This window comes from Mustelus asterias, chromosome 9, assembly GCF_964213995.1.
Source record: "Mustelus asterias chromosome 9, sMusAst1.hap1.1, whole genome shotgun sequence".
NCBI classification, from domain to species: Eukaryota; Metazoa; Chordata; class Chondrichthyes; order Carcharhiniformes; family Triakidae; genus Mustelus; species Mustelus asterias.
This window is the reverse complement of record NC_135809.1, coordinates 36610244-36624991: the sequence shown is the minus strand read 5'-3', so window position 1 is coordinate 36624991 and position 14748 is coordinate 36610244. Positions and strand designations below refer to the sequence as shown.

At 47.0% G+C, this 14748-nt stretch overlaps 1 protein-coding gene across 1 annotated transcript in view; it reads right to left on the bottom strand.

The window, feature by feature from the left end:
• The window catches only part of LOC144499101 (protein mono-ADP-ribosyltransferase PARP12-like), a 65784-nt gene that overhangs the window by 14735 nt on the left and 36301 nt on the right, over window positions 1-14748 (bottom strand). Inside the window, exon 9 of the mRNA XM_078221178.1 lies at window positions 1059-1152. Within this exon, the coding sequence (XP_078077304.1) occupies window positions 1059-1152 (94 nt within the window). The remainder of the gene's footprint in view (window positions 1-1058; window positions 1153-14748) is intronic.

Sequence of the window (14748 nt, the reverse complement as noted above, 5' to 3'; positions counted from 1 at the left end):
AAAATTGATGCATGGGGAGCATGAGTTAGCATGAATTGGCACTAAGTTGGCAGTGAGGTAATAAAGGGCCAAGGGGGCAAACGGAGGTTGGCAGTGGAGGCCTGAAGAGCCATGGGGAGTAGGTGGGGATAAATATGAGTAGCCATGGAGTGGGTTGGAGCATGTGATGGCATTGCTTGGCATGGAGAGTGTGTGAGAGGGTGAGGGCTATTTTCTGTTCTTTTGTTTTACTATGGAGCTGTGTCAAAATGCCAGAACACCGAGGCAGCATTTTGGCCAGAACGTCTCTTCACCCAGCAGCCCTATGTAGCCTCTGAACTGTGTCTGGGGTTGATGGACACAATTTCCATTGCAAACTACCCTCCTGGTTGTTGTGGGTCAAAAAATGTAGATGGGAGGATCAGTGTGAGTGATTGGAGGGTCAGTTATATTGTTTTCCAAGACTTTGATCGGGATTTTTTGTTTAACATTTCCTGGGTATCCAGGTTGGAACTAACTCAGAATTGGAGACTTTCTCGGAAGATGTTGGGGATCAGGAAAATTGCCCATGGGAATATCAGTCTTCTTAGTATGCCTGGACCTCCACAGCTAAGGCTCCCAACACTCATCTTAGCTTGTACGTCTAGCCTCTGACGATCCAGAGACCAGAAGGTCTGGGCCTTTGTGTTTATTGTTCATTATTCTTTTTCCTTCCATGTGTGCCTAAAACTGTTGAAAACTTTTCAAAATAATTTTAAGGACATTACCAAACCTCCACCAATTTTCCCCGTAGGCCTTTAAATAACCATACCCCTTCAATGATGAGCTATAGACTAAATTCTGGTGGCCCCTTAATCTTATTCCCCGGTGTAAGACCCAAGCTATATGGAGTGTCTGGTAATAATATTGATGATCTGGCTTCTCAGCATCTGGGAAATCCACCACACTATTCCAGCAGAACACATTCTGGACCAGTGTTTTTAACAGGAATTGATAAATTTGTCCTCAAATGCATTAAATATGAACCTCCTGTTACAGAATCTCAGTAACACTGTAATGTAGCAAATAAAAACTTTTACCGTGTATCCTACGTGTGGCAAAGCTGATTTGTCCCAATTTTCTGGAATGTTTTTCGGTTTACTGGAACTGGCTTGCCCTTGTCCCAGTTTAACGCTGTTATAAAAATAAAGAATATTGAATGTTTAAATTTTCAGTATTTTATATTACACACAAGAGAATTTTTGAAGACACTTTATGCATCTTGCCACCAGTGTAATAGATGTTAGCGGTGCAGGAATAACAATTTTTTTTTGGCATCAGTTTAATCAAACACACCCAAGTTTAATACATGACAGGAGAGATATCGAGTGAATGTTCCTATGCATTATCCTACTTCACAATCTCAGGTCAAGTGCTAAGCTGGTTAAAATGAAGAGTAAACTTCTTCCACACAATCCAACCTTGAAACCTTTTGCTGCACCAATTTTCCACAACAATCATCCTTCTGATCTCTTAGGCTGAGACTTAAACGTTCTGGAGGACATTCACTGAGTATGCCTCCAGGCATGTTGGAATATTGCATATGGGCTGGTGGTATTATCGCTAGACCATTAATCCAGAAACTCAGTTAATGTTCTGGGGACTCGGGTTCAAATCCCACCACGACAGATAGCGGAACATGAATTCAATTTTTAAAAAATCTGGAATTAAGGATCTACTGATGACCATGAAACCATTGTCAATTGTTGGGAAAACCCATTTGGTTCACTAATTTCCTTCCTTTAGGGAAGGAAATCTGCCATCCTTACCCGGTCTGGCTTACATGTGACTCCAGAGCCACAGCAATGTGGTTGATTCTCAACTGCCCTTGGGCAACGAGGGATGGACAATAAGTGCTGGCCAGCCAGTGACGCCCAGGTCCCACAAATGAATTTTAAAAAAGGTGCATTGCCCATGATTTTCCAAACATTAATTTTCATTAACAGATTTCAACACGTAATATTCCCATGGCATGAATCCTAGGCTATGGACAAATCCAGAGGGGAGATTCTAGAGAATCTGACAGTAAATTTAAATTCCTCCTTTGATATGCAAAATAGATGGGGATTGGAAGATAACCAGTAGAACTCTAAATGAACTCTATCATATTATACTGTTCCTGTTAATGGATATGATGGAGTGAATAGAGGAAGACAACTTCCTATGGCTTGCAGGCTCGATGGGCCAAATGGCCTCCTTCGGCACTGTGGGGATTCTATGATTCTATTCCAGGAGGGAGAATAGGAGAAAATTCATCACACAGAGAGTAATTGAAGTAGAGAACATTAAAGGAAATGTGGATAAACATTTCATAAAGATATAATGTGGACAGAATGAAATATTGGGATTAATTTTGAATTTGGTCTAGCCATGAGCCTCCTCTGTACTGTAAGCTTTTAGAATTCTATATACCAGGCCATTGGGAGAGACTCCTTGCCAGCAACACAACAATCAGGAAATCATTCTTTCTTGTAAATTTAGGTAAACTATGTTATATCTGTGTCCTCGATTAGCTGGGTTGAAATTATATTGAACAGATTTCACCCGATGCACCCTCAGAGCACTGTACCTCCCAAGACTGATTATAATTTCAACTCAAGCCTTGACGTTTAGCATAATAAGTAATTTTTGGAGGATTGTTTTATTTTTTCATGGGGTGTGAGCTTCGCTGGTAAGGAATTTGTTGCTGAATCCTAATTGCCCTTAAACATTTCAGAAGACAGTTGAGAGTCCACTACATTGCTGTGGGTCTGGAGTCACATGTACGTCAGACCAGGTCAGGATGATTTATTTCCTTCCCGAAAGGATGTGAGTGAACCAGCTGGGTTTTTATAACAATCAATGATAAGTTTCATCATTGCTGAGACTAGCTCTGTATTCCAGGTTTAGTCTCAGAGAACAACAAGCTAAACATCAACCAACTTCCTACAGGATTAGCCCGCTGATTGTCTTTGGAATTGGCCCGATTAATTATTCAGAGAGCTCCTAACACATAGTGTATTGATGCAGGGAGCAAATCAAAACATAGAGGAGTGGGTGAGGAGCATGGTAGGTTATCTAAATGATGGAGCAAAACTTATTGCAATATTTAAAGAAGGCTGTCGTTGGCAATATTGGCCCTGCGTCAGAAATGCTTTTGCAGCTCATGTCAAAGCTGCGTAAGTACCCCTGAGCTGACCAAAAGACTAAAGGGTCTCTTGCTCTTGGTGACAGTATGGTTGACATACAGGGACTTGCAGATGGGACTTGCGGCTTAGTGAAGGCCCGCACTTCCAACATGCAATTCCCATGGATGAAGTCCCTTTCTCAACATCGCGTTCATGTAAAAATACCCAGATAGTTGATGTGGCATTGTAAGCTTGGTGAGCCCAGCTTCTACTAGTTGTTGGTCATTGACATTCCTTCTTTCACCTTCTCCCACGTCACCCATCAACATAATGCAATTGGGACACTTGAAAGACAATGACTATTTTAAATGTTCCTGCTAATTGGCACAGGATACATGGCTTCCAATCAGATCGTCTGTTCTTCCTAAGCTGGAGGGGACACTTACATTGCAAGAGTTCCTTGAATTGTCAGCTTTACATTTTCCTTTTCTGTTTAATTTTTTACAAATGCTTGATCAACAGCGGACTTTCTGGAGATTTTCCACATAAGCATTTGAATGTTTTGTAATGCCAAATAAAAGAAAAAAATACTTAAAGCAATCAAGCAAAAAATACCAAATACATTGGGAAAACATAAAAATTCAGGATCAGACATAAACATCTCTGAGAACTAACACAGAAAAAACCTTATTAAAATGCCTCTACTTCTTGCTAGCTCTTTTACATCCGAAATGTTCTTTACACCACTGCAGGGTGAAGTCAGTGCATGGCACATCCCCTCCCAGCTTATAGGATGTCCTATATGTCCAATTTTCATTATTAAGCCTTCGTATAAATGAAAGAAACGCAATCCCCGAGTTTGAGTCTCAATATGTGGCCTTGAGTGCAGAAAAGAGAAGAACAAATTAGACTAATAATTAGTTTTGTGCACTTTGGGTACCTTGTGACCATCCAATTTCCTAAACAGCAAGCCTGGGGCTCTTTTCTACCTGACCTGACTCGCAATGCCAATTAAATTAAACCAGTGCAGCAAAGTGGCATGGTGGTTAGCACTGCTGCCTCTCAGCGCCAGGGATCTGGGTTCGATTCCCTTGGGTCACTGTGTGGGGTTTGCACGTTCTCCCAGTGTCTGCATGGGTTTCCTCTGAGTGCTCTGGCTTCTTCCCACAGTCTGAAACACATGTCAGTTATGTGCATTAGCCATGCTAAATTCTCCCTCGGTGTACCCAAACAAGTGCTGGAGTGTGGCAACTTTCATAGTAACTTCATTGCAGCGTTAATGTAAGCCTACTTGTGACACTAATAAATAAACTTTAGCAGTGGCCAACCGATCAATGCAGTCATTGCAGACCCTTCTTCTTCAGGCAGAAGCACGCTACCAGGGTGCCACAGAGACACAGAACTTTCTGACAGCCCCAGTGATTTATCTTTAAGGGAAGCCTGAGCCTGAAGTCCCAAGTGATTTGCTTTTCAGAACTGTACCAGTGGTTGGAAAAAGCCCTGGGTCAGGCGGGTCTATAACAAGCAGAAGTACAATCAGAGAATCATTGTCTGAAAGCAGAGTTACATGAACTCAGTCTGAAGTACAGCCAGGCACGACAGCAGACAAGAAAGGCATTCACAAGAGCTCATTGCCTTGAAAGACTCTTTGACAAACCAATACATGCTGCTGGAAAAACATGAGGAATTGGAAGAGAGGGTGAGTGCTACTTCAGAAAAAGTTGCATCAGAGCTCTCAGCATTGATAAAAAGCTACACACAGACACACAGATTAGGACAAGAGTTGAACAAGAAAATAAACAGGTGAAAGATTAGCTAATTGTCCTTGAGAAGCAGATTCAAAAACAGTCCTTTACCATTTGGCAACACGACGGAATCAAAGAATACCTGAAACAGCAGAATGGCAGAACAGTATAACAATCTCTGCTAAATTACTAAACAACTCAAGGCGAGGTACTGGAGCTCCATATTTAAAAGGAAAACCTGCTGAAGCCTCCCTTCATATGTCACAAGAATCCCTGCGGTCAGAGTTTATTCCTCTCGAGCATTATAATGTGAGGCAAAATGAATTTCGTGCCATTTTGACAGAATTGATGAACCAGTTCTCTGAGAAGCCTCTCTTCTCAACAGGGACACCTGCATAGCCCTAGAGCTCCTCTAGATGGCAGAAGATGTCAAGACTACGCTGTCATTAGTCAGCCAGCACCACACAGTCCCAAATCCTCAAACACCAGAATAATTTAGACTCTGGTTTCACCTGCGATCTCTCTTCTTTTTTTGCAGAGCAAGTTTGTCCATTATCATTGCAGGTCCCAGTGGTCAGACTGCACACAAGATTACATCTCACCTCTGATGGAAGTGATACCAGAAAAGAATCAAACATCTGAGAAACGTCTACCTCCAACTATGGTGATGGTACATTTGGTAGACACTCCAACCACTGGGCACACACAACAACTTACAGCCAGCACGCCAGAATCACAAAGGATGCTGAAACCTTGTATCAGTCTCGCACCATCAACAACGGAGGTGAGCATGCTACTCAAACTACATCTCACCACAGGAATGCTCGTCCTCAGGCTCAGTGAGCTTCCCAGTGGCCTAAAGGGAAAACGAAGAAAAGGCACTATGGCAAGTAGATGAATACTATATTTGTCTCTCCCATTAAGAAATACTCAAGGGTAACAGCAACCATGCACTGCCAAACTAGCCAGGCCAGCAGATGTGGCTTTACATCAAGCAATGGAAGAAATGGATGAAACCGTACCCAAATGCCAGTTCAACTTCCAAGACAACAACCAGGACCAGAGCAGAGCACTCCCCTGACAGAACGGTGAATGGGATGTGGAAAGGTTAGAAGACCTCCAGACCGCTGGAACATCTAACTTCAAGGGCTTGAAGAGGGGAGGTAGAATAGTGCAAATGTTGTTAATGCTCATATTGTTGCAACCTTCGTGCCATTCTCTGGAGGGGTTGCTCCTCACTATGATCAGGAAGACAGCTGTGGCAACAATATTATTTGTATCATTTATCATCTTCCGAGGATGCCTCCATTTTGAGCCTACAGCAGAAACATGCACCTCTCCCACTGAGACCGCTAGCTGCTTGAGCCTTGGAGCACTCTTATTGGCCCTCCCGACTAAAAAGCCCACACTTAATTGCCTCCTAGTAAATCTCCTCCAGGGTTCTACCACGGCCACATCTAGGTTCTTGACCCAGAATTCAGCACGGAATCAGAATCTGACCATGGAACCAAAATTGAACCCATTGGGTCTGGAGGTGACAAAGGCACGAGTGGGGGTTTCAACAATAAATTGAGTCGGGGATGGGGAGGAAGGTTAAGATACAACAGGGTGAAGGTCTTTGTGATAGAGATTATATGGCATTGGAACCTCACATCTGGCTTGAACGTGACACTGAAGTGGCAAACAGTCTGGTTCTGTTTGGTATCGTGGTTGGGAAGGAGGACTGAAATGTTTGGAAAGTTTACAGTGACAAAGACAATGGTTTTGGCATTCCCATTATTCAACTAGAGAAAACTGCAGTTCAACCAAGACTGGATGACAGACCGACAACCTGATAGCACATAGGCAATGAAGTGATTAACAGCCATGGTAAAGAGGCAACTTTGGATTCCATTGGCATATATTGCCTGCCCAATTCTTAATTCCTTTGGGACACACTGAGGTCATATAAGATTACAAGTACTTACTTGCTTATCTGTAGACGCTGATGATGGCATTATTTACTGTCTGTAAATAATGCCATCAAGAGGCAGCAACTATATGGGAAAAGGAAGGGGAAAATGACAGATCTAAGGGCTATTCCATTGGTTACAGTACAGGGGCAGTACAAGAAGATATTTCCAGGGATGCTCTGATGTGTTCTGATAGGTAAGAGTGGAACCAGCGAGGGATGTCCCACTGTGTTAAACAACGGAGAGACACTGGAGGAGAATAATAATGGCAGGAATAACAAAGGCTGTAAAGAGGTCAGTGAGAAATACTGTACCACATTCACAATTACAGAGCCTATCATTTGTGACTTTGATTATGGCCACTGTGATGCTATGGTAGAGGTGGAAGCCTGACTGGAGAAACTCAGAGAGTTGCAGGAAGATGGGCACAGGTGAGGCAGCAAACGTGCAACAGGGCTTCCCAAACTGTAGACCGTGACACCCAGAGAGGTTGCGAGATGAGACACTGGTGTCCCGAGATCGAAGGTAGAATTGGCTGCATGGAGTTCAGGTTGATTACTGATAGCCCCACTTTAACGTCCCTTTATATCCTTACAGTTATTTTGTTGGTGGGAATGGCTTAACATAATGCTCTCTGAGGTCTGATTGCTACTCCAATAATAAACCTGTAAAAAGGTGGATGTTCCTTTTTGTAGGAAGTCCATTTCTTCAATAATCAGGATCATCTTGCATCAATAATCAGGATTACTATGCATTGATAATCATGGTTCTATTGCTTTAATAATCAGAAAATCAGCATCAAACCACATCAATAATGAGCATCTCATCACATCATTATGCAGAGTCCTATTACACTAATATTCCGAATCATATTACTTTAAGATTCAGGTTACTATAATATTAATAGGCAGAATAATGATAGTTGTACGGTAGTACTGAACTTTAGCTTGACTGAAAAACGAAAAGTGCTGTCCGAGCTTTTCATCCCACATTCAACAAATCACATGATTACCAACTGTAAGGGCACAGCAATTTATATTACGTGAGAAGGGGGGGGCTAATTGGTTGGCAGTGGACTCTGAACGGTAGAGGAATTACCTTGGGGAATGCAGTGGGGAATTTGCCAAGCATTTGTTCGAATTCAAACAAGACAGGTCAACTCTGGTTGGTCAAGGCATTGCCAAAGAGAATGCATCAGGGAATGTCAAGCTTTTGTTCAGTTGATAAAAGGTGCAAAGTGTGGACATGCTCCTTCTGCCTGCAAAAGACAAGGTACTATGGGCCCGATTTTACCAACAATTTGCGCCCGTTTTCAAGCGCAAAATCGTGGTAAAGTCGGGTGTGAGGCCTTTATCGCGATCTGCACCCACGGCCGTGCAGATCGCCACTTTACCGAGACCCGCAAATGGCGGGGATCCGTTCCGCGCCCAAATCGGGCGCAACGACGATTTAAATGCAGTTGCATGCATTTAAATTGAATTAATGAACTGCCCGCCCAACTCTATCAGCATTTCCCCCTTTACCACCGCGTTTGCCGATCCGGTACCGCGCTTTTACGGACCTGCTAAATAAAAGTCTGAGTCGGGTGCTCCAGCCTCTGAAGAGCGCGTTCAGAGCTTCCAACGGCTCTCTGACTCAGATCAGTGGTGGGGGGGAGGAGGGAGGCGGGTCAGAACATTCTCTGGTTTGAGGGGGGAGGAGGGGAGTGAGGTCAGATTGTTGTCTGGTTGGGAGGGGTGAGGAGGAGGAGGCGGGTCAGATATATCTCTGGCGGGGGGGAAGGGCCGATCATTGTCTGGTGGGGGGGTGAGGGCCGATCGTTGTCTGGGTGGGGGGGGGAGGCGGGTCAGATGTTCCTCTGGAGGAGAGGGGGAGTGAGGCCAGACCATTCTCTGTGGGGGGGAGTGAGGCAAGTTCATTGTTGGGGGGGGGGGAGTGAGGCCGGATTGTTGTGTTGGGGGGGGTGGGAGGGGAAGTGAGGCCAGATCGTTGTCTTGGGGGGGGGGGGGGGGGGTGGGAGGGGAGGTGAAGCTGGACTGTTGTCTTGGGGGGGGAGTGGGGGGGGGGAAGTGAGGCCAGATGATTGTTTTGGGGGGGTGGGAGAGGGAGATGAGGCCAGATCATTGTCTTCGGGGGTGGGGGGGGAGGGAGGCAGGTAAGATGTATCTCGGGGAGGGGGCAGATGGATCTCTGATGGGGGGGCAGATGGATCTCTGGTGGGGGGGCAGATGGATCTCTGGTGGGGGTGCGGGGGGCACAGGGGGGTCCACTGCCACTCTGCGGGTGATCGGTTGGGGGGAGGGGGGCAGGGGTGGCGATCGGTCTGGGTAGTGGGGGGTGAATAAGGGGGACGCACACACATCACTGTCCCCCTTATCCACCAACCCCCGCTACCCAGACCGATCGCCACCCCTGCCCTCCTCCCCCCCACCAATCGCCCGCAGAGTGGCAGCGGACCCCCCTGCGCCCCCCGCATCCCCACCAGAGATCCATCTGCCCCCCCCACCAGAGATCCATCTGCTCCCCCCCCCGCCACCAGAGATCCATCTGCGCCCCCCACCCCGAGATACACCCTCGCTCCCGCTTTTCACTCCTGGGCTGCTTTCTCCGCTTTCTGCGGCTCGGGAGCGATCTGGCACGGGTGCGCTTTTTCCAATTTTTTTCTAACTGTGCATGCGCGGTTCAGAGCTCCAATTGTTCCGGCAGCACTAAGCCCCACCCACAGCGCAAATCGGACTGGAGATGGCTGAGAGCGTATGGGGGCGCCTGAAAGCAGATTTCTAAGTCGGATCTGTACTACGCCCCGATTCAGCACTTAGAATGAAAATGGTAAAATCGGGCCCTATGTGTGAATATATGTGACAAGTGTAGCACGTACCTTTGGCTGTTCAACACAGGTATAGTACTGACCGTATCCAACCAGCTTGTGCGTGCAAAATTCTAAACTTAGGGTCCGATTCTCCCATTGCGACGCACTAGTTTTTTGGCGCGTCAGGTTGGAGGATGCGCGTGTCGGCCATTTTGCGGGATTCGCACATGCATTCCCGATGCATGCGTGTCTCCCACCGCTGGAGAGCAGGCGCAGTCGAGACCATGCTGGAAACCGGCGGGGAGACAGGTTTTAATCTGTTTTTAATGCAGTATAAATGTTGTTATTGGGCCCAAGACTGAATTCTCCGGGCTCGATAGCATCTCCCACCCCGCCAGGAGTATTTCACTACGGCAGGGTTTAGAGTAGCTCCCCACGTTTGAGGAATTAGTGGGAGACCCCGCTGGAGTGAAAGTGGGGGCAATCGGGGGCCCCCCTAGAGGTCAGGAGGTGGGGGGTGGTGTCCCCTTGGCATGGGCACCCTGGCAGTGTCAGCCTGTGACCCTTGGCACTGCCCAAGCAGCAAAGTGCCCATGCCCGGGGGCACCTTGGCACTGCCCATCAGGCATCGGGCAGTGCCAAGGGGGCAGGGCCTACTGTGGGCGGGGCTTAGGGATGATCAGTGGGGGTGGGGGGTCCCGCTGCCAATCAGCATTGAGATTTGATTGGGGCTGGAGGGAGGCCAGCGATCGGGGCGGGCTGGTGGGGGTGTTGGTCTGCCAGGGGGAGGGGGGGACCCCCCCCGGGGGGGGGGGGGGGGTTCTGCCTTCTGTGGGGAGGGTCTGCCGGGGTGGGGGTGAGGCCTGCCGGGGTGGAGGGGATCATCACTGCTGGGGGGAGGGGCGGAGATCGGGGCACTCCAGAACAGGGGGGAGGGGCGGAGGTCGGGGCTGGCCCGGGAATGGTGGTGGGGGCTGTAATCAAGCTGTGGAAAGGTTGGGGGGGCAGCGCTGCCAAGTCCCAGGCTGGCCAGCGATTTAGCTGGCCAGCAAACGGGAGGCTGACGGATGGGGGCCACTGCGTAGGCACAGAGTTCCGGGACAGTCAGACTCTGGCGTCTATAGGCCCTGCCCCCCCCCCGCCCCCCGAGCTTTTAATGATATTCACGATTGTGATCTCTGCATTGCACAGAGTTTGGGAGATTCGAGTCTGAACTCGCACTGAAAAATGAATTGTGATTTTCCAGTTTTCCTGCCAATTCAGCACTTAGAATTTTCCTGGGGAGAACCGGGCCCATCGTGTCCGAAATTAGATGTGATTCTGTGACTGGACAACACTTGCCAATAAACTCTGATCCTGCTAAGAATTACACTGAAAACCAATTTAAGATCAGTTGGGTGTGCAGCATGGCTCATCTCCAAGTGCTGGGAGTCAGATACAGAACCTGCTTGGTTTGAATTTGAACATGACAATGTCCCTACCGCTCAGAGTCCACTTGCCAACCAATCAGCATTCTCTTCTCATGCAGTATGAATTGTTGTTCTCTTTATTGTTGGTATCCTTGCAACCTGTCCTGATGAGTGCAAGACAAAAAGCTTAGACGGCATGGCCGGGATTTTACGGCCATGCTCAAGTGAGACCAGAAATTCCCACCCGAGGTCAATGGACATTTCTGTTGTCCGCCCCTTTCCCTCTCCGATTCTGTGGTGGGCAGGGCGGTAGAATTCCGGCACATGTCTCTTTTCCCAGCAATAATCAGGATCCTATTGCATTGAAGTCATTTAGCCAATTGTGTCAATGGTTATGATCATGAGATTAATTTTCAGGATGCTATTACGCTAATAATCAGAATTTAAATATGTTAATAATCACTTATTTAAGAATCAATGACCAATTGCATCAATAATGTGGATCCTATTACATTGGGATTAGATCGGGGCTGGAGGGAGGCCAGCGATCGGGGCGGATCGGGACAAAGTCCTATGTTATTAATAACCAGGGTCCTAGTGTATTTATAACAAGGTTTCGGGAGGGTAAGGGGGAGAGCAGGAGGGCAATAGTTATTGGGGACTCGTTAGTTAGAGGGATAGATAGGAGGTTCTGTGGCAGCAAAAGAGACTCACGGAATGTTTTGTTGCCTACCGGATGCCAAGGTCCGTGACGTCTCGGACCGTGTTTTCCGGATTCTTAAGGGGGAGGGGAAACAGTCACAAGTCGTGGTACACATTGGTACCAACGACATAGGTAAGAGAAGGGACGGGGATTTAAAACAGGAATTTCGGGAGCTGGGCTGGAAGCTGAGAGCCAAGACAAAACATGTGGTCATCTCTGGTACGTTGCCGGTGCCACGTGATAGCGAGTTGAGGAACAGGGAGAGAGTGCAGTTAAACATGTGGTTGCAGGGATGGTGTAGGAGGGAAGGTTTCAGATACGTGGATAATTGGAACACATTCTGGGGAAGGTGGGACCTGTACAAACAGGACGGGGTGCACCTGAACCAGAGGGGCACCAATATCCTGGGAGGGAAATTTGATACGGCTCTTCAGGGGGGTTTAAACTAATTTGTCTGGGGAGTGGGAAAAGGAGTTGTAGTCCAGAAGTCTTGAGGGTGGTGAGGTATTGGGGAAGGTATCAGGGTCAAGGATGGGTACCGGTAGACAGGAAGGTGGGTTGAAGTGTGTCTACTTCAATGCAAGGAGCATCCGGAACAAGGTAGATGAACTTGGGGCGTGGATTGGTACTTGGGACTACGATGTTGTGGCCATTACGGAGACGTGGGTAGAACAAGGACAGGAATGGTTGTTGGATGTTCCAGGGTATAGATGTTTCAATAAGTGTAGGGAAGCTGGTAAAAGAGGTGGAGGAGTGGCATTGTTAATCAAGGATAGTCTAACGGCTGTGGAAAGGCACTTCGAGGGGGATCTGCACACTGAGGTAATATGGGCTGAAGTTAGAAATAGGAAAGGAGCGGTCACGTTGTTAGGAGTTTACTATAGGCCCCCAAATAGTAATAGAGATGTGGAGGAAGAAATTGCTAAGCAGACTATGGATATGTGTGGGGGTCACAGGGTAGTTGTCATGGGGGACTTTAACTTTCCAAATATTGATTGGAACCTTTGTAGGTCAAATAGTTCGGATGGGGCAGTTTTTGTGCAGTGTGTGCAGGAGGGTTTCCTGACACAATATGTGGATAGGCCGACAAGAGGTGAGGCCACATTGGATTTGGTACTGGGAAATGAACCAGGCCAAGTGTTAGATTTGGTTGTGGGAGAGCACTTTGGAGATAGTGACCACAATTCGGTGTCTTTTGTTATTGCAATGGAGAGGGATAGGGCCGTACGGCAGGGCAAGGTTTACAATTGGGGGAGAGGTAATTATGATGCGATTAGGCAAGAATTAGGGGGCATAAGTTGGGAACAGAAACTGTCAGGGAAAGGCACTAATGAAAAGTGGAACTTTTTCAAGAAACAAATACTGGGTGTCCTTGATAGGTATGTCCCTGTCAGGCAGGGAGGAAATGGCTGAGTGAGGGAACCATGGTTCACAAAAGAGGTGGAATGTCGTGTGAAAAGGAAAAGGGAAGCTTATGTAGGGATGAGGAAACAAGGTTCAGATGGCTCGATTGAGGGTTACAAGTTAGCAAGGAACGAGCTGAAAAAGGGGCTTAGGAGAGCTAGGAGGGGACATGAGAAGTCCTTGGCGGGTCGGATCAAGGAAAACCCCAAGGCTTTTTACTCTTATGTGAGGAATAAAAGAATGACCAGGGTGAGGTTAGGGCCGGTCAAGGACAGTAGTGGGAACTTGTGTATGGAGTCAGTAGAGATAGGCGAGGTGATGAATGAATACTTTTCTTCAGTGTTCACCAAGGAGAGGGGCCATGTTTTTGAGGAAGAGAAGGTGTTACAGGCTAATAGGCTGGAGGAAATAGATGTTCAGAGGGAGGATGTCCTGGCAGTTTTGAATAAACTGAACGTCGATAAGTCCCCTGGGCCTGATGAAATATATCCTAGGATTCTTTGGGAGGCAAGGGATGAGATTGCAGAGCCTTTGGCTTTGATCTTTGGGTCCTCACTGTCCACGGGGATGGTGCCAGAGGACTGGAGAGTGGCGAATGTTGTACCTCTGTTTAAGAAAGGGAATAGAAATGACCCTGGTAATTATAGACCGGTTAGTTTTACTTCGGTGGTTGGTAAATTGATGGAAAAGGTCCTTAGGGATGGGATTTACGACCATTTAGAAAGATGCGGATTAATCTGGGATAGTCAGCACGGATTCGTGAAGGGCAAGTCGTGCCTCACAAATTTGATTGAATTTTTTGAGGAGGTAACAGTGTGTTGATGAAGGTAGGGCAGTTGATGTCATATACATGGATTTTAGTAAGGTGTTTGATAAGGTCCCCCATGGTCGGCTTATGATGAAAGTAAGGAGGTGTGGGATAGAGGGAAAGTTGGCCGATTGGATAGGTAACTGGCTGTCTGATCGAAGACAGAGGGTGGTGGTGGATGGAAAATTTTCAGATTGGAGGCAGGTTGCTAGCGGAGTGCCACAGGGATCAGTGCTTGGTCCTCTGCTCTTTGTGATTTTTATTAATGACTTAGAGGAGGGGGCTGAAGGGTGGATCAGTAAATTTGCTGATGACACCAAGATTGGTGGAGTAGTGGATGAGGTGGAGGGCTGTTGTAGGCTGCAAAGAGACATAGATAGGATGCAAAGCTGGGCTGAAAAATGGCAAATGGAGTTTAACCCTGATAAATGTGAGGTGATTCATTTTAGTAGGACTAATTTAAATGTGGATTACAGGGTCAAAGGTAGGGTTCTGAAGACTGTGGAGGAACAGAGAGATCTTGGGGTCCATATCCACAGATCTCAAAAGGTTGCCACTCAAGTGGATAGAGCTGTGAAGAAGGCCTATAGTGTGTTAGCTTTTATTAACAGGGGGTTGGAGTTTAAGAGCCATGGGGTTATGCTGCAACTGTACAGGACCTTGGTGAGACCACATTTGGAATATTGTGTGCAGTTCTGGTCACCTCACTATAAGAAGGATGTGGAAACGCTGGAAAGAGTGCAGAGGAGATTTACCAGGATGCTGCCTGGTTTGGATGGTAGGTCTTATGAGG